The 20,704-nt window shown below is 37.5% G+C and overlaps 1 protein-coding gene across 4 annotated transcripts in view; it reads left to right on the top strand.

Annotated features, from left to right (window-relative positions):
• Positions 1-20,704, top strand: part of TBCK (TBC1 domain containing kinase) — a 113,261-nt gene that overhangs the window by 13,517 nt on the left and 79,040 nt on the right. For all 4 annotated transcript variants that reach the window (XM_035894718.1, XM_035894727.1, XM_035894711.1 and 1 more), the window contains exons 4-9: positions 14,152-14,266; positions 15,787-15,860; positions 16,946-17,087; positions 18,354-18,414; positions 19,685-19,746; positions 20,496-20,557. In XM_035894718.1, coding sequence (XP_035750611.1) covers positions 14,152-14,266; positions 15,787-15,860; positions 16,946-17,087; positions 18,354-18,414; positions 19,685-19,746; positions 20,496-20,557 — 516 coding nt within the window. The remainder of the gene's footprint in view (positions 1-14,151; positions 14,267-15,786; positions 15,861-16,945; positions 17,088-18,353; positions 18,415-19,684; positions 19,747-20,495; positions 20,558-20,704) is intronic.

Genomic DNA, 20,704 nt, shown 5'->3' with positions numbered 1-20,704 from the left:
TGGGGGGGGGGGGGATAATTATGTCCTCAGTAATCTCTACACGTTCTTTAGTTTTAAATATAGTACCTGTGAGGTTGCTCACTTGTGTTCTGAGCAGCTATAGTGAGATGGCATAACATTTATAGCCCTCATGCAAGTTCTTAAAATTCTGAACACTTGTTCTTGTGTTATTTTCTTGACCATTTGCTACCATAGAAAACTTTTTTGTGTGTGTTCGGGGATTTTTTTAACAGAATGATAACACCTACTTTCAATGCAGACTTCCTTCTCACCTGAGGATTCTTGTGTCATAGTCACAAGATCATCTTTAACCTCTTAGATTATTCCTTGGCTGCTGCTTGCACTAACTTATGTGTGCAAGAAGACTGTTCTGCTCAGAGAAGCTAAATTCTTAGAGGGAGCTCAGTTCTTCAGCTTTTAGGTCTTTGAAGAAGAGAAGCGCTCAGTTTTTTCATCGTCTGAGTGTTTTGAGAATTCCTTTAGCTTTTTGTGCACTGCACTTCTTTTTAATGCCCAAACAAAGGGAAAAAAATGTTGGATTTATTCAGGAGCAGAAGACATGGCATTGAGAATCCCATTGTTACTAACATTTTCTTTCTTAACCACATTACACAGTAATTGATAATAGATGATCTTTGAATTCGGGTAGTATTTTAATAGTTAGGAGCCCATTGCTTTGAGTGCCTGAGTATAAAAGCTGGGTTTCCAGGAGCTCATCTGTTCTGTTCTCTTCCAGCGTAGTGAGGAGTGGCACATCTGTCCGAGCTGGGAGAGGTTCAAAGATAAGGAAAACTCTGAATTGTGCAGTGCCTGCTTGCTCTGTGATTAATTTATGTTTGGCTTCCAGACATAACTGACGTTTGCACGAGTTTGTGATAAAATAGAAAGGCAGGCACATGAATTCTTTCCTGACTCCTATCAGTAATATTTTGTAGTTCTCAGAAGTAGTAATTCAGGTTTAAAACACACTAGAGGAAATCTAGGCATTGGTTTGGGGTTTTTCTATTTTTTTTATTTTAACTATTCAGACACTTTGATCTTCAGAGATCCGCAGACTTAATATGATGACAATGAAAAATGAGATGAGTGTTGGAGACATGTTTCTTTCCTATACTTAGGCTATGCCTAGCCATTTGGTGCCTTTCTGTACAAATTTTCTATCCAGTCCTGAGCAGACAACCCTCTCTTGGTCTTGTTTTGTAGTGATTTCTGAAATCTCATTTTTCTTCTGCTCTTGTAATTTTATCAAAGTTGATAAACAACTGGTGTAAGCCAACTTCAGCTATTTTGCTGGTGTGGTATTTACAAAATTAATAAAACAGTGTGTTTGCTTTTCTTTATGGGGGAAAAATAATGTTTAGCACTGTAAAACCACTGTTACAGTCCTCTGTGTGTGCTGTGCATATGCATGTTCTTATAAGCAGAGAAGCTTATATGCAAGCAAATTGGCTTAAGCTAAAAAATGGATTAATTTTTTTTTTTATAGAGAATGCTTAAAGCAGACTTGGAATTCTGTGGATATTCCTCAATTAATTTATTTCAGTGCATACAGTTGCTTTAGATCAAGGACTATATAATATAGGAATGAAAGTGCCTGCTGAAATACTGAACCAAAAGTATCGTTTCAAAATAAAGTATCTTTAACTTCTTCTTGTGAATAATGTCACTCCAAGCAAAAACTTTCTAGAAAGCTTCCTCTTAGTGATGATACCTCAAAATAATCCCTCTGTTCACAGCTGAAAGTCTGACAAGACCTTTAGTCTTGTAATGACATGGTCACAGAGTTGTTCCTAAGAACAAGTGTAGATTATGACCCACTCCCCATCAGAACTTAAAAATGTTGCTGTCTTGGTGTTTGTTTCTGAAGAAATCTTGCTGTGATACTGATGTTTGTTGCAGAAAATCCTCAGCCCTAGTAAAACCACAGTTATCTTTATAAAGTGGGTATTCAGTTACAGCTTCTAGTTTATGAGGCTTGAGTTCTGTCTGGATAAAGACAGCGGTGGCCGGAGAAGAATATTCTGCCATCCTGTTGAGCTAAGCCTGAATGGTATAGCAGGTCAAGGTGAAAAGATGCTACCTTAGTATCTGAAAATAATGTACCACAAGCATATGAACATTTGTTTTATTAAGACAGTGCTTCAAACGTATGATCTGAGGTGGCCCACTGATGCTATGCTTATGTACATGGCTGTGCCTTTGATTAAGAAAATGTTTTCCTTCTGGCCTTGGTGTATGGAAGGAAGCTGCACTAAGCTACTAACTGTATATTATATATATCCTCCCACCCTCCCCACTTCCCTTTTTTCCTGGCAAAGATCATACTAGCAAACTGTGCAATATTACCTCTTTTCTTAATGGGAGGAGGCAGAAAAGCAGTGATGAAATTAATCAGCAGTATCCTGTCAGCAAACCTTTGAAAAGCAGTAATTTTGAGTGACTAATGCAAATAGTACTGAGACTTGCTGACTTTACACAATCGCTGCTGAACAAGCACATGGTAATGCCTATTTTAAATGTAGTATTGAAAGCTTTGAGTAACTTTTGGGTATTCATTGGTGGACTAACAACACAGGATGGGCAGTTTAGGTTAATTACTATAATTTCTGATAACTCCGTTGGTTCCATTAGAAATTAATGCCTGGGTATTAAACGCTATTTTTGTGTGGATTCAGCAATCATTAAAGATATCATCTGACTATAAATAGGGTGAGTAGAAATCATCTTGTTTAAAATCTTTATGGTGAATGATTGTGGTGACTATAAAAAAATGATTTTATTGTGTTCTTCCCCTTGAAAGAGCACTTCAAACATGCATGAGGTCATAATTGACATTAAGTCAACACTTACACTTAAAAATTATACTTTTAAAAAAAAGCTTACATTACACTATGTAATTGCCAATATATAATGTAAGCTTATTTAAAATATAATTTTTTCTTAAATCATTAATATGTTTTTGAGGGGAAAAAAGTGGAAGAATAAGGTTCTGTAAATTTGGTCTCATTGAAGTCATCATTTTATGTTAGTAATAGTTTCAAACCATCTGTAGTGGTAGAAAAGAGTAATAGGCCAAATTATGTTCTGTTAAATGAGTATTGGTTAGAGATCTCCAGCTCAAAATAGGATTTTTGTGTAGAGAGTGCATTGACTGATACCTGGATTTGATAGTCTCATGTGCCAACTTCAGCCATTGGAAACAATGTCTTCACAGCAAGTGTGAAGCATGCAGATGGAGAACTTCCCCTTTCGATCATTGGTTTGAAGGGGGTTGCAATGATTTGACCCTTAACATAACTGTGTTTCTCAGGTATGAAAGTATTCCAGATCTCCACAGCCTTCTGGTTGTATGGAAGTTGCTAACATGTGTTAACTGAATCTTAACTTTTCTGGTGTAAAAGTGGTATCAAAGCAAGAATACTTCTTGGCTGTCATCTTTGCTGTTTATGTTCCTCAGAGATTTTTTTGTAGGAAATGGAAATAGATTTCCTCAATTTCTTTAACTTTTCTACATTACAAAAATTCTGAATTTGTCAAGTTGTGCATCAGCAAAATTTCACAGCAGTGCAATGCTGCAGTGAGGGATAATGAAAATGTTTTGTGGAGCACCTTGCTTTGATGCTTGATACCCACTTTCCCAAGTCTGTAACCACCTTTTACACTGCCATATCTGCTGAAAGGATGTGCTGTCACTAGTGAGTTACAGGGATCACATGGACTTTGAAATGCTTTTTCATGCATTCATACTCTTTTTCTGTAATTTTTCACTGCAAGGTCAGCGTTGCCTACTCTTGCCATTGTATTGTAACTATCATTTTGTGTTGCAGTTTTTTGGTTTTTTTTTTTTTTTTTTTAGAATGCCAGGTTAGTACAGTTTGGTCACTTCAGAATATTTTCTTTATCCTTGAGAGAAAAATCTTGCCTATATGGCGGTAACCGTGAGCTTTTGTAATCCTTCCCACCCTCTCCTTGTAGCAGTAGCACTATATTTTTTTTGAAGTCAGACTTGTGAAGGTGTGGATCTGGTGGCTTCCTTTTTAAAATTATTTAGTTATTAGTCATTCTGAATCAGGCATCCACCTTTTCTAATGGTTTCCCATGGTATAAAGCTGTTGGGTTTGCTGTCATAACAAGGGTTATGGTGAAAAATCCCAACATATGATTTTATTTTACCCTTAACTCTCCAAACTGAGATAATTTAGATGTGACCTTTGCTAGGTCTATTATTTTTTGTCATCTATTTTCTATTTAAACATGTATATTAGGTTTAAGTCTGAAAAGATTGTTACTGTGTAAGAATTGTGATAGGGCAGGATTTAGGAAGCAAGCAAAGTTTGCTTGCTACAAAAGTCACTCTCAGACTGCTTATGAACTTGGGTGTCTTCAAAAGCATAGGGTCCAAGCCAGACACTGGTGTGTAGTTGCCAGCTGGCATTTCAGCATGCAAACAACAATTGTTTTTCAGGTACATCTTTCACTTTAACAAGGAAGGTAAGGAAATAGGTGCTGCCTATTGTGATTATGACCATTTGTCATGCATCTTTAGAAGTTGCTTTTTCGTCAATGATTGCATGGTTTAAGACTCTGGTAATACTGCAACTTGTACCATTTACTGCATAGTGAATGTTTAATAGACAAATGTCAAGGCCTCTATACTTAGCGAGCTGAAACTTAATATACCCTGTACCTAGACATTTAGATGCTGGTGTATTCACATGCAAAGGAATGATAGTCCTTGCCTAGAGCATGGGGTTTGGTGCCTGGTTTGGAGCTAACTTAACAAGACATTCCCAAGCAGCTGAAGATCTGATGTGGTGCCTTTTATTGTAAAGGACGAGTATCCTAGCTGCAGTTAATTCCCTTATTTGCTTTTTTTTATGTCATCTCATTGGTTTCCTGAGTCTCTCAAGATTGTGATAGACCTTGCCAGGATTGTTGATCGCAAAATGTGTGGCCTTTTAAGATTGCATGTATTTTGCTCAGATGAAGTCCAAAAGAAAACAAAATAAAGGTTTTTGGGGATCTGACTTCAATTGATCTTAATTCTACTACATTTTACCAGTTTACTCTTTCTGGAGAAGGAGAGGAGAATGAGATGTTTTGTTTCCTTTAATTAAATGTTGGCAGTGTGACGTATGATACATGTATATAATGCTATTGAACTTAAGTTCTTTATTGGATATTTTGAGGTAATTGTCTTGGTTTTCATCCCATTGACTCTTTTTCTCTTATTGTGACCTGTGCAGCTAGTTCTGTTGTGTTATTTATCTCAGAATGTACAGTCTGTGATAAGAATGTAGAGTCTGTGATTTGGTTTTAAATGAGGACTACTTTACCTAATCTTTACGTGTGGTGACTGAAATTTTATTTCATTGCACTTTTTTGGTCCAATGAAAAGTATCGTTATACCTTTTACATATGAGCCAGCTGAGGCTTAGATGCAAAAAATGACTTATTGGAAGTTCGTCAGTGGCAAGATCAAAAAGTGGGAATGTGGATGCATCTTTCCCCTTCTGTACATTGAGCCAAATGGCACTAGAGGTTTCATTAAGGTGGTGCTTTATAAGGTGTGCTTACTTTTGAAAAGGACTTTGTGCATTTGCTCCCCCAATATACAGGATGAATGCCGGATGTCTTAAAGGAATTCAAGGTGCAATGTTTTAAAATTTGTGCTTTATGAGGAGCAGATACACTTAAATCATTCAGAGTGATAATTATCTAAAAAAACGACCTATTAAAAATCTTTGTGTGCAGTCTGCTCTATATATGAAGTTCTTCTTTATCTGCACCTTCATCCATTGTTTTATGGACTTTTTATCATACAAGTTGAGACCTTCATAAAAATGTAACATAATTCATGTTGCTTTTAAAGACATGCTTGCCGCTTAGAACTTTAAAAAAGGAATGAAAAGACTTTTTGAGTTTCCTCAGATGAGCAATATGAACTTGTTGAAGATATCCTGTGTGAAATACCTCTGTGCATGAGTTAGAGACTTCCTGAGGACTCTGCCTATAAAATTCTTTTTTTTTTGTCTTGTATTCTCTGCTTGTTGCATTCCCTTCCAGTTCATTTCATTCTGATAATGTGAATGCATTTCCAAATAAATTGGCAGTGTTTACAATCTTGGTCCCTAGTGCCATTTTTTTAATCAAACACATAATAAAGTGCTAAATAAACCATTCCCACCTGCATCAAACTCTTTATGTTCTGTATAGGGTATTTGGTAATTTATTTACCCAGGAAGACCCAATTTATCTGCACATCTGTTTTTCAACCCAGTCCTGCTTTTTATCCAGTTTCCCAGCTGGTTGATTGAGGCATAAGGAGGTCAGATGGCTTTCTTGAGGTCAGTATAGTGATTGTCTCAGCTGGGATTATACCCAAACTTTATACTTTGCTGTAACCACTTGGCCACACCACTCCTAACCAGTCAATCTGCATTGCTGGCGGTAATGGAACTAACTGCAAATGTCATTTTCTTTGTTTTATAGTTGTGCTTGTATTGAAATATTGTCACTTTTATGAGTTCAGAAACATTACATCTGTTCACAACCTGGTTCCGTTCCACTTTGAACAGACACAATTTTTTGTGATGAATCTCCTTCCTGAATTCCAAATGCGTGTTAGTTTCGCAAGTTCTGGGGTAGTGATTGATGATGACATTGCTGGTTTGTGTTGCTCTGGTGTGCTTCCTCAGGGCAGACCCTGTCTGACACTCATCTTTGGAAAGGAAACCCATGTTTTTGCTCCTGTGTATCAGTGCCATAAGCTTCTTAAGACTCCTGGTTGCTGAGGTTTTCTTCCTCTAGAGTTTACTTGTTTACAGCAATAATAAAATGTTAGAACAAGATGCACAGACTTGATAAAGGACTTCCTTAAGCATGCATCTCTGTGTATATATCTATGAGTTCTAAGTCTGAGGAAAGAGAACTTGGTATCATCAGAATAATCTTATCCTGTTTGGTCTTGCTCTGCCTTCCTGGGGGAAGTCAAAATGTTCTAGTTCCAGGTTTTGTTATAAATTTCCTCTTGCCTTGAGTTGCCACTGCATTGAAGAAGCATGACTTAACACTAATCCACATACACGTCTCCAGTAGGTACAAAAATTACAGGGCGCTCTATAGTTAAGTAGATGATGAGGCTTGCTTTCTGATGCCAGTCCTGTGTTGTTTCAAATTCCAGTGGAGCCTCTGTTCATTTCACTAGATCATAGAATCCTTTGGTTGGAAAAGACCTTTAAGGTCATCGAGCCCAATGTACCTGTCTAAGCACCTCGTCTACCCGTCTTTTAAATACCTCCAGGGATGAGGATTCGACCACTTCCCTGGGCAGCCCGTTCCAATGCTTAACAACCCTTTCAGTGAAAAAAATTTTCTAATATCTAATCTAAACCTCCTCTGGTGCAACTTGAGGCCATCTTGTCTCATCCTATCACTTGTTACTTGAGAGAAGAGATCAACACCCACCTTGTTACAACCTCCTTTCAGGTAGTTTGTAGAGGGTGATAAGGTCTCCCCTCAGCCTCCCCTTCTCCAGGCTGAACAACCCCAGTTCCCTCAGCCACTCCCCATAAGACTTGTGCTCCAGACCCTTCACCAGCTTCCTTGCCCTTCTCTGGACATGCTCCAGGGCCTCAATGTCCTTCTTGTAGTGACAGAATAGATGAAATACTCTAAATAGTACATTAAGTGTTGATTACATTGTCAGTATGTTCCAGGGACAGCTTTCTTCTACAAAATGGATTAGGTACTCCATGTTGGCTGTTAAAATGGCATGAAAGCAAGTGAAATGTATGCCTGGCCATAATCAGTTAAAAATACCACAAATGCATTTGTAGCAACCAGAAATATTTCTCCTCTCCCCAAGATTTTGCTGCTGCCACCACTTTTCCTCCAGCCCTAGTTATCTTTGCTTCTGTACTACCCTCCAGGTACATCTATGGGTTCTGATTAACTACATCGCAATAGCTACAGCTGCCTGGGTCAAAGTCATCAGAAGGGGAGATTGCTTTGTCTAGGAGAAGGTAGGACTGGATACAGTAAGCAGGCAGGAAGACCTTTTTAGATACCTGGTTACTCTTCCATGTTAAACTATTTTATTGCAGCACCAAAAAGGATGGAGAAGATGTATTTCCAGTTAAGGCCATAAATGCACTTCTGTTAAAGATGATGAATACAGTGAATTCATGTGCAGATTGTCATTAATTTTCCTTTAAACTGGAGGAAAAGAAACTTGTGTGAACCGTAACTTCCATGATTCTGACATGAACACTGAAATTTTATCTCTTCGTTATTTCTTTTCTCATGTTGGAATTCTTTTATTCCAGCCGTTTAATAGGTCAAGTTTCCTGACCCCACCCATCTCCAGTTTCCAATGTCTGATCTACAATCCTCTTGTTCTTAAGTATTCAAGATGTCATGCATCAAGTAGTTTTTATTTTCCCTTTGGCAATCTGTGGTATATGTAGGGACTACTGCTGCTGGCTGTCAAATGCATTTTTCCAAAATCACTTTTCCTACTCTGGAGTTAAGCAATTGTTTTCTTTGCTTGAAGCTGAAATTTAAAATTGGCTTTCTGGAAGTTAGAGCAACAGAGCACCATAAAGAGAACCTTGTGATAAAAGAGACAGCAAGGAGATCTTACCAACAGAATACTTGGTGGCTGTGAATTTCCACAGTAACTCATGGGCAATATTCTGTGAAAAAAAAAAGGATGAAAGACTTGGAATAATAGGTATCCTGTTATGAGAGCTGTTAAGGCTTGCAGAGGTTACGTTACATTCTGACATTGTCAGACATGATGCTCAGGAGGCTTTTTTAAAAAAAACAAAAAACCCCCCAAAAACCCAACAAAAAAAACCAAACAAAAAAACCCAAACCAACCAGAAGCAAGCTTGAATTAAAAGAGGTTGGAAGCCAGGAGAATATCAGGAAACACTTGGATGCTTCATATATGCTTGCTCTGTATTCCCTCTCTCCTAGGCGTCTGCCTGTCATCTTTTTGGAAACAGGATAGTGGTCTGAAATAGTTTTTGGTGTGAACTAGTATGACCATTCCTAGGGTTTGGAAGACCAGGAATTTTACCTAAAATGGAAATAATCAGTTGCAGAAAGTTTTGTGTTCTAGAGCATTCTATCTTGGCGTCCAGCTTCCTCCTTCTACAAGCAGTTGCATTATCATTCCCCTTAATAATCACAAATTATAAGTTAATAAATAAATATTCGAACTGAATAATGCTATAGGTAATATTGTTGGTTTGGGTTGTTTTTTTTTTTTTTTTTTGCAAGAATTCAGAATCCCACCTTCCTGTCATAAACTTTCTGATTTCTAAATGTATTTCCAACCTTTTTTGTTTGATCTTATGTTGATCTATGGCTTGGGCAGTTCTCCCTAAATGTTTATTCTCAGGTACTGCTCTGTTACTACTGGGTGAGTATGCTCACTTAGCTCTCCATTTCACTAATTATTTTAGGGGTTTATTGTCTTTACTTGGTTCCTGATAAATTCCTCTTTTCCCCTCTCTCTGTTAATATCTGATCCTTTTGAAGAAAGGTAAGACTCTCAGTATGCCATTTTTTTTTCTGGTACAACTGTTCCCTTTCACCATGGCCCAGAAGCTGTTCTCAGTCAGAAGACTGTAGTGGGTGCACTAAGAATAATTTTTTTTTTCCCCCCGCTATCTGAATCCAAAAAGTGACAAAAGTGTCCTAAGCAATCAGATTATTTCATCAGTGGGTTTGGAGTACCACAGGAGATTGAAACTCTGCTAAAACATCTGTTTCCTGACAGGTTAGGTTCATTATTCTTGAAGTAAACTTCCAGAAAATGGCTTTGTGTCCTTAACAGTAAGAATTCAACAGGCTGGAGATCAGGCTGACTGCGAAGTGGAAAAGTTAATGTTTTTTGTGAAGGCACAATGCAGCCACCTGTGTACTATTACAGTGTGGAAATTAGTCATTTGTCTGGTATAGCTTTTGGCCTGACAAATTCTGGAGGTAATAAAACAATCCTCATTTTTGTGGGTTTTTAAGTCGTCTTCCCTTCTTTCTCCACCCTCAAATGCCATGCACATGCCTCTCTTAACCATGCTGGGTTTGTACTGTTGGCTGAACTTGCGCATATCAACTTGCAGACATTTTTTTTTTTCTTTCCCCCTGTACTTACAAGATGAATTTTTGAGGGAGGAATTCAGTTATCGTTTGTGCTTCCTTTGCTATGGTTCTATACGTTCAAGTTACAGACCTAGACCTGGTATTGGTTTTAATCCTTATATTCATTTAATTCTTCATTCCTAGAATGAAGGAACACAAAATGGCCCCTTTTCATGGATACACTTCTTCTGCTCCAAACCAGGAAAAAAGCAGGCAATGATTAAATCCAAGCAGTTTGATTTTACATCAGTGTGCAGTCCTTTCACTTGAAGAGAACCCCTTTCCAAAAGTCTAGCTGAGTAGGCTACAGCTGAGTAGACCTGTTGGTATCTAGACTGAGGATTGAAGTGAAGCCTTCTCCTTGAAAATGCGCTGGTACTTGTAGAGAGATCATGCCTTTTGTTCCGTCTGTGGAGTGTTCCTTTTGCAGGGAAACTCCTGTTGCTTCTCTCTTTCTCCTGTTGGTGGAGAAGAGAAGAACCTTAAAACAAATCTTGTTAGGAGACTAGGAAACTGAAGACAACTAGTGCCCCTTCAGATCTGACAGTTGTCGAAGTGCATCTCACACTTTCATGCTTTTACTTACTGCCTGCTAGTGTAACTGCCTTGAGCAGTGGAAAGATTTGCTTCAAAAGAGTTTAGAGTCACAACCGTGATCATCAGCTGCTGAGATGAACAGGGTATTTCATGCCACACAACTGTTGTTACGGCTGTCGTTAGGTAAGTGGTGTAGGATGGTTGGTGTCAAACCTGCTATTCCTCCATTTTGCTGCCTTTTCTCCTGTGTAATTTCTAGTGCTTTTGCTGTTGTTTTTCCCCCCACATCTCCTGTTAAAGGAAGGTGTTGAAACCTCTGCAGTTCAAGAGCCCCAGTGGCTAGACCACTCCTCTATCATAGTTTGACACTAGCTAGTCTATTGAGAAACAGGCTTCCAGATAATTGGGGAAAAAGTTTCCGAATCTGCTCAGGCCTCGCCACAACATTGGGTATCGTAAATGTCCTCCTCACTTAGGGCTGTGTTTTCTTTTTCTGTTTATGGGGGGTTTTTTAAAGGTCAACTTAACCTGAAGCCTGGAAGCAGCTTCATGAGTACACCTGCTGCACTTGGAGAACCGCATTGCAACACTCATAGTGTTGACAGGGGCTATAGAAACTGGGAGACAGCTGAGTCCCACTGAAGTGAGGGGATAGCCTTGGTAGCCATCTCCAGTGAGGCAAGGGACTGCTGTTGAATTTGGCCTTGGGGAGTTTAAAGCAGAGATCTCTCTTGTGCTCCATAACAGCGATGAGTGTTGTTGTCAGGGCCTTTGCAATTAAATGAAAATCTCACAGGTAATAACCACAGTGTGTTTTACCTAATAACTAGATAATGTGCAACAGCACTATGAAGAGCTTGTTATACAGCATTCCCTCGCTCCTGGGGCGGTGATGTATGTACTTCAGCCTGAGGGTGAGGTACCTGACTGAATGCTTCTGCCCAGCAGGGTGGCATCAAGAGCTTAAGAACACTGAGAATTATGTGCAATGAAAAATATTTATCATTCGTGTGTCATTGTAATGCCGTGGAAGATTTATCTTAAAGAGCAAAGAATCCAAAAGCGGTATTTTCAGACATTTGTTCGGGTTCTGGTTTTATGCATTGCAAGAGAACATGGAGAATAAATGGGTGGCTGAGGCCCCCTAGTGCCACCAGAGCACACCGTGCTCCTCAGGCGCAATGGCAGAAAAATTGCACTTTATGTTTACTTTTGGTTTTTAATACAAAGAAACCCTTCTTAGGCTAAACTACCTCATGATGTGCTAACTGTTCACATGCAATTGTTTCCTTACTGGAAACATGAATTCTCCACCATTTGTTTTTCAAGTCTTGTTTTGCAAAGCTGTGCAAAAAGCAAGAGAGAGGATTCTGTCTGCAACCATTATCATTAATATTTGTGTTGCAGGCAAAAAACTATACAGGGAAGCTGAAGGCCTGTGAGGTAAATTTTTTACCACAGTTCTATCTTTACCCAAGAATGAGGAAACACTACATAGCTAGTGGTGTCTGATGCTGTGGTGTATTGTATAATTTGGGGGTGGGAGGGATGGGGAAGAAAAAGTGCCAGTGAGGGAGGAGCAAGATAGTTGTGGGGTTTTGTTTTGTTTTTGTGGTTATTAGCCATGTGGTTTTGGTTGAATTGCTAAAACCTTGTGAATCACTTCCAAATGCTATGATCTAAGATATATCTTACAGCAGTGTGGACATATGTTAGAATAGATTCCCTTTGTGCTCAAATTTTAACCTAAAAGTGTATATTCACAACTAGTGTAAAGTAGTACAGAGCTGTCCTTCTGGGAAAAAGGTTAGAGTTCAGAGAATAGCTACACGTAAGGTGACTTAATGGTAGCCTTGAATTATTGTGTTCAGCCTGGAGAAGAGAAGGCTGTGGAGTGACCTTTCAGTACTTAAAGGGAGCTTATAGGAAAGATGGGGACAATCTTTTTAGTAGGGACAGCTGTGATAGGACAAGGGGTAATGGTTTTAAACTAAAACAGGGTAGGTTTAGACTGGATATAAGGAAGAAATTCTTTACAATGAGGGTGGTGAAACACTGGAATGGGTTGCCCAGGGAGGCCCTATCCCTGGAAACATTCAAGACCAGGTTGGACGGGGCTCTGAGCAAGCTGATCTAATTAGTGGTGTCCCTGCTCACTGCAGGGGGGTTGGTCTAGGTGACCTCTAGGGGTCCCTTCCAACCCAAAACATTCTATGATTATTAAAACAGCTCTTTTCAGTATTTCTGTGTTGCCCTGGTCTCAGAATTTGTTGGAAGTATAGTGTTTTTTTAAAATCTAGCTATTTACTCTTCTGACAAAATTTTGGCATTCTGTCAGGTATGAATAGCAGCTAGTAAAGCTTTAATAAAGAAATTAACTTTGCTGTTTAATCTGCTACCTGGCTTGTCACGCTCACTGGTCTGTAATGCTCCTTCTCATTTTGCTGTTGTGCAAATTACTAATAAGCAAGGGAAGGTGGTGAGCCATGAGCCTTGTCCAGAATGCTATTGTATATTATTCTTTAACAATTAAATTAAAAAACAATGGGAATGCAAAATTAGGCCTTTGTAAGTAGCTATGCTTTGTTTTCTGGACATTTTGTAAATCAGTGTCTTCAGAGACAGTGTTGCCAAAGGGACCTGAAAAATGCTGTGAGGGGGAGTGGGCAGGAAACAAGGAGGGTAAAAAGTAAAGGGAATCTCTCTGGGTGACAGTAGGTCTGTGCCTTCCATTCTTATTTTGGGTACGCTTTGGAAGCCTAATACTAGTGGTCTCTACAAATTCCTGTTCACTTGTTCACAGAAACTCCTGTTTCTGTCAGTTCTAATAGTAGATGATAACTTTTGTCAAAATATATAGCTATGTCAAAATGGTTTGGATGGTAAACTTCATCTTTTCTTTCCAGAGACTGCAAGGTTGATGCTTCCAAGGTTGTAAAACAAAATGTGCTGAAAACGAAGTTTTCTGCCCTTTCTTTTGTTTCTTTTTTAGATGTTGAGATGACCAAAGACTATAGGTGTGATCTAGCTGTGCCTCTACACTATCTTCTAGATAAGCTCCAGTGTTGACATATGAGTTTCAAAAATTTATGTTCAGTTGAACTTTTCTATGAACATCAATAACAGACTTAGGAAGAACAAATAAAAATAAAGGAGGGTTGGGATTTTTTTTCCCCAATAAGTTGAGGTATATGTCATAGTTCCTATCACAGAGAGTATTTTAAACTTTGTCACCATTTTCTGATGTTTTTAAGGACCAGTTCAGGGTGAAGAAACCTAGTTGTGGGATATTTAGGAATTGTGTATGGCACTGAATATATCCTACCATATTCAGTGTTGATCTCTTAAACTGTTCTGGAATTGTAAATGTCTCACTTGTGTTTGGAATAGCTGTGGAACACTACATATTTACAAATTAAAAAGGGGAACTTCAATATAACATGATTTGGTTTTTTTTTTCAGTTCTTCAAGGATCTTATGCATTGCATATGAGGTTTTGCAAGGTTTGCAATATATGAACAAACATGGAATGGTCCACCGAGCACTCTCCCCTTGCAATATTCTTTTGGATCGAAAGGTACAGCTGCAGGAATAAATCTATGGGTTTGTTTGGTTTTTTCTTCTTGCTGCCGACAAGTAGCATGCTATGTCATATGTGGAGACTGGGCAGTCATAGTCCTCCTGATGGGGAAGAAATTGCATATCTGGAAAGGTGTTGGTTTTGTTTGTGTGTTTTAAACTACAGATTTCCCCCCATTTCCTAAATTTCAAATGTATTTCAGATTTTATTTTTCTCTTTTCCCATTTTCTTCTATGCCAAACCACTTTTTTCACCCTTTTCTTCTTAAGATGGTAATCCAACTCTACTTGTCATCATTGTAATTAGTTACAAGACCTTCCTAGCTGCTTGAATAGGAAAATATTTCTTCTGGCTAATTAGCTGTTAATAATATTTCCTCTGTTTCATGGTGATCTGATATTTGACTTTTAAGATATCAACATATTTCTTTGCTCATGTTAAATTAATTCCAGTGTCTTTCAATTCTGTTTTCACAGACTATTGAGTTGGCAGGGTGGAATACAGGTTCTGCTCATAAAAGATGAGAGAAAGTAATAGCTGCTGTGGTACTCAGAGAAGTCGCTTCATCTCAACTGACAGCTAAAGAGCTTAGCCTGTCTGCATAACACCTCTCTCGTTCCCCTTCTTACTCAATATAGATAGACTAGCTAGATCCTCCCCTTGGAAGGCAAAAAGAAAAGAGGAAGAAGGAAGAAAGGAACACTATCTTTTATATACTTGTAAATAAATGAAAATCATAATAATGCTCTAACAAGCAAAAATACTTTAGGATTTTAAGATACTCCTAAAATCAATAAAAGAACAAAAGGGGGCCATGAGACCATAAACTTCTAAACTTTTCCCCTGCACTTGGAATCACTTGCTGATATAGCCTTCACTGTTGTGCCATCTGCAGGCTGGCCGAGTATAATTCAAAATCCAGCTAAAACAATACTTCAACTCCTATGCCTATTTTTTGTTGCTTTGGTGTTAGCTTTCTAACTCCACAGAATAAAAGCAAGCACCTGGAAAACTTGTTTGTTTGAAATATGTGTTGATACAGTTAAGTAGAGCAAGGTAGTGATGAGTTGATGGGAAGGACTGGAGGAGCAAGGCTGAGCAAATGGAAAAGGTGAGGGAATGCTGGTGATACTTAGGGAGTTCTAGGATTCAAACAAGATTTTGAACAGTTTTCAAACAGGAAAAATGTTCAATAGAGTATTTAAGCCTTTTTAATTTACTTACAATGTACTGTAACTTTAAAAGTTCTGATTTTCTTGTGTGTTCCGAACAAGGTGATTACTTAATGCTCTTGGAATGTAAAAGCATTAGAAATAAGAACCTTACTAACTTGCAGTGGAGTTCTGTGTAATAGATGAGACAGAAATGTAGGAGGGTGAATTTTTATAGGTATCTGTTGTCTTCTGACAGCTAATGCAACTTGAAATGACTAATTTTTCTTCTTCTTTTTTACTTAAATATAGATTCTTCCAATGTCAAATTCTGCTGTTCTTGATCATTTATTTTTTCCTTTTCAGGGACATGTGAAGTTGGCTAAATTTGGACTCTACCATATGACTGCTCAAGGTGTTGATGTTGATTTTCCTATAGGGTAAGGATGTAGCTACACAATACAAATATATCAGGGATGCATTTTTTCAGGTAATATATTTGTTCTGAGGAATCATCTTCAAAAATGTGTTGTATGCACAGGTTATAGGTTGCTGTTTTAATTCCTATCTGTTGCATACAACCCTTACTGATAATGTCTTCTGATAATGTCACTGAAGAGATTATCATCTGAATAGGTGAAATTAATGAAGGACAGAGAAGGGGTGCATGCGAGCATGTTACTATAACTATGTGATGTCAGTCCTTGTTGCCTAGATTTGCCTTCAAATGCTAGTAGCTCCCTGTGACTTGGATTCTGGAGGTACAATCTGATTTCAATTTTGGGAAAAAGCACAACCAGTGCTTCGCTGTTGCATGCTGCTGTAGACCTCTTGTTTCTTTATTGTTTTGTGATTAATTTTCAATTGATCTTACTGTCTAGCCAAAGTGTTTCCTTTCCACTTTTTGGTTTTTTGAGGTGTCATGTTATTTACAGTGGAAATACTGAGCCATGCCCAAAAGACATGCCCAAAACAAGTAATGATGTTTCCCTTCAAAAGGGGATTTCAGATTTTTTTTAAGTATTATAATTAATTGTTGACAGAAAAAGCTGTAATGTTATTTTAGAATCACCTTGCAGCAGGTAGAATGTCCTCAACACTTTATGTTACTTTTTTACAAATTCAGAAGTTATTTGATGGGAACACTCTCAGTGGAGGGGAATACTGCCACCACCCTCAAATATGGGTCTGGGATACGTTTATTTAATGTACTAGTGCTGAAACTCAATATGCTTTTTCTTTGAGATATGTAGATATACTATTTTGAAAGGTGCTGTTATTTCCTCTCACAAAAAGACAGAGCTCTAGTGATTAAGATTTGATCTTTTATGTAGTGGGCACTGTGTACTTTGCAATTGGAGTGAAACTTTGCTGCAATGTGTAGATTTTCACTGAATGAAATAGAACAATCTGCATTGCTGTGAATTCTAGTTTCTCAGAATGCAAAATTATTTTGATTACTGTAACTGAAAGGTAGGTTTTTTGGACAGACAGAATATTACTTAATGTTGCTGCATCTTTCTAGGTACCCATCGTATCTGGCACCTGAAGTAATTGCACAGGGAATAGTCAAACCAAGTGATCATACTCAGTGTGAGAAGCCTCTGCCTTCTGGCCCTAAATCAGATCTGTGGTCTCTTGGTATAATATTATTTGAGCTTTGCATGGTATGTAAGAGGATAATTCTCTCAATTGTGACTCTTGGGGAATAGTTACATCAACTTGATTGCTCTTGAGTATGGGGTTAAAGGCACTGCCCATCACCAGAGTCCAAATATCTGAATATTTTAGTGCTTCTACCTGGACAGTATTGGTGGTGGTTCAAGTAGTAGGATGTGTCTTGGCTTGGTATGAGTAGATACGTATTAACCATGAAGGGCAGCTGCCTGTTAAGCCACAATAATGTAGTTGTATGATTGAATTCCTAGCAAGGAATAGCTTCTGAACCAAGAAGTTTCTCTAGATAATTTGTTGTTTTAATTGTGCTTTTAAGCATGAAATAACCATTGCTGTCATGCCATCATTCTCCTTGGAAAGGACGAGAAACTAGTAAATTTTCATGGAGATGAGGATAAGGGAGAATCTGCCTTATCACCAGAGTTTAAAAAGCTTCTGTACAGAATGAAGGGTTTATTTGGAAAATGCTTATTTGACTCTAGAAATTGAAATAAATTATGACAACATAAGCTTTACTATTTGTATATGTTAAACTGGTGGTCTTTCATTCAAAGACAGCAACATTCTGTAGGGAGGTATGATCTAGCAAATACCTCAACACTGATATTTAGTCTCATTATATAAGATAACTAAATTGTCAGACAATTGCATGGTCAAGAACCTGTTTTAAATGGTGATTAGATCGGGACATTGGAAATAGTCTTCTTTTGTATATTCTGCTCTTCCATAAATTTACATAGTGTTCATAAATCATTGTTTATTTTTTTGATGAAATACATTTTCTTAAAAATGCAATAATGATATTTTTTTGAAACAGCTTTAAAGGGATTTTCAGATGACTTCTCAAAAGCACTGTACAATAATACAAACTATGATGATTACCATGTTTAGTAATTAATTAACTTTGTGCTCACGTTGGAAAAAACACAGTTTTTGAAAGCCTGTTACTGAATTAATAATAAACCTGCAGGTTTGCTAAGGCAGCTTGGGCCTTTGTTTTGCATATTTTTTTTGATTTTGCATTTGTTCCAGCTAAGAGACGTTATAAATGATACATGTTTTCTTTATGATGGCATGAAACTGTTTCCGCTGTAGCTGGGGTAAACAATGTTTTCAGTTCTAACAGATAGTTTTCCTAAATCTAAAATTCATGTGTAGAAGCTTATTTCACCATCTTTGTATATAGATGTGTGTGTATGCTATCTAAATATTTTTGTGTGGTGGCATTCAACTGTTGATTTCTGTTATTCGTTTAGGGGAGAAAATTATTCCAGAGTTTGGAAATAGCAGAAAGATTGAAATTTATAATTATGTTAGGTAAGTAGCACAAAATCAATTTTTTAAGTTTCTAAGCAGTCCTATAATTAGAGTTTTACAGACTAGTCAGCTTGTGATGCTCAGACCTAAGGCACTTTACATTTGTCAGGTTTCATCTCCAGAATTAAATAGGCATTTGAAGCATGTTTGCTTGTCTAGGGAAGGTACAAAGGTGGGTGCCAGGAAAAATAACTTTGCAGAAGAGCTATGAGTATGTTAGAATAAGGGCAAACTATAAAAAACATGTTCAGGAAAGGCTGTCATTTTGATTTTTGAGTTGCAGGAGGTTTCTGAAATGAGGTAGGAATTGTATGACGCTAACAAAAACTGTCCCCGCACTATCAGTCCTTGTGTACCAAACCCCAGGCAGGGAGAAGCAGGACCCAAGTAGGAAGAAAGAAAATAAAAAGAGGGCTGAGAACCGTATTACTGGATCCAGGCTTTTGGTTTTGGCTTCACCTACAAACTATAAAACATTACTGTAGATGTGGAATTTTTACTTGGAAATGGGACTATTTTGTGGATTTTAAAACTTGATTTCTTGTGGAGCTTATATATGGGGAGGAGAAGGACATGAATTTGCAATCTGAAGCTTTATCAGTAAGTTGTTATTATACAGAGCAAATAATAATACTGTTAAAGTTAGTTACTGTCAGCAGAAGCATCTTTATCATTCAGCAGTTAGTGCTTGGCTGCTGAAATTCTGACTGTTTCGGTAAGTGATTTGTTAACAGAGCTTCCTGAAGCATTTCAGTCCCCTTCAAGTTGAATGCAAGTTATTAGTAACCTTTATCCACTGAAAAACATTCATGTCCTGACTTGGGAATTATTTTCTCAACAATGTGTTGAAAACAAGGTATAAAATACTGATAGTATTATCTGCAAGTCGCAACAAAATTAATATTACTTTTTAATGCAGGTATTTTTAAGTTCTTCAAGGGTTGGGTTTTTTTTAATAAGTCAAAAGACTGTTTTAATTTATTTGGCAGAGACTGACACTCTGGTTTTACTAAGCCTGCAAAAAGATTTTCACTGTTAAATTAGATGTGCTACTTAGCTTTATTAGGCTTCAATTTTCTGTCTGCATAGGTGAGAATAATAATTTTAATTTCTAATGTTGAGAATTCACTCTCAGGTGATGTGGCAATGTCAATAAAAAGCCAAAGTTAAGTGTGTTTTATTGAGGTGGCATTTTATCTGATATCCTGTTTAATTGGTATCACTTTATTCATAGTCTTTAACTTTTTATTGTTCTGTTTGTTTTTCAAAGGCTGTGTAGATGATATAGTAACTGTCTTGGCTGAAGAACATGGTTGCCTTGATATTATTAAGGTTTGTGGAACTAGTTTGCTCCTCTATGCTGTCTTATCCAAAACATTTTATTATTGTTGTATAGTAGTTTGCATATATATTTTTTTTTAGCTTTTTTGGACACTTGGTGTATTGCAGTACAAGGAAAAATTTTGAAGCCTAAACTACGTATCTAAGATCCTTTCAAATAGCCAGTACTGATAATTTTCTTTCCTAAAACTACTGTCAGTCTCAATAAATGTTAATGCTCTCTGGATAGCTTAATAAGTTACAATTTTTCTTTAAAGTGTTGGGAGGTAAGTATTTTTCCTCTAGAAATTTTGTCTTCTGTCTCATCCACTTTACACGTTCTAATAGTGTAGGTCTATGCAGTTCAACTTCTCCCCACCCCCAGAATTAATCACTGAATTTTGCTGTGTATATTTTGAGACGCTGTGTAAAAGGATTCCGACTATTAGCAGAAGGGAGTTCCCAGGTACTGCATTGTTTCAAGCAGGGTACAGAATATCTAAATATAAAAATTAAAATAAAAAGCTGCATACATTGCAATTTTTTCAGATTTTTTTCCCCCAAAGCAGTTGCAGGGTTGGGTGGTGAGAATTACTTCACCAGCATTTTGATCTGACACAGCTAACCTCATATGTGTAGGTGTGAAATGTTATTGCTCTCAAAGGAATAGCCTGTATGTTAAAAGTTAAGTATGAGTTAAGTGGCTTGCTGAATTAAGACAGTAATAAACAGACCTCCTCCATATTTTTCTTATGTTCCAGGACCTTTCTGAAAATATCATAGCTCTACTGAAGAAATGCCTTACATTCCAGCCTTCTAAGAGGTAAATATTCAGTCCAAATGCCTAGTAAACTCTGCTGGGATACTATAAAATTGGAACACCTGTTGCTGAACCTTTTTTTGAAATACTGGCAGTTTGCGCTACCTATAGGAAATTCTTGGTTTTGTTGCTTTTCAGTGTTTAAAGGAA

Source organism: Egretta garzetta, unplaced genomic scaffold, assembly GCF_000687185.1.
Source record: "Egretta garzetta isolate BGI_Z169 unplaced genomic scaffold, ASM68718v1 scaffold620, whole genome shotgun sequence".
Lineage (NCBI taxonomy): Eukaryota > Metazoa > Chordata > Aves > Pelecaniformes > Ardeidae > Egretta > Egretta garzetta.
The sequence above is the reverse complement of the archived record's forward strand: the minus strand, read 5'-3'. Positions and strand labels throughout refer to the sequence as shown.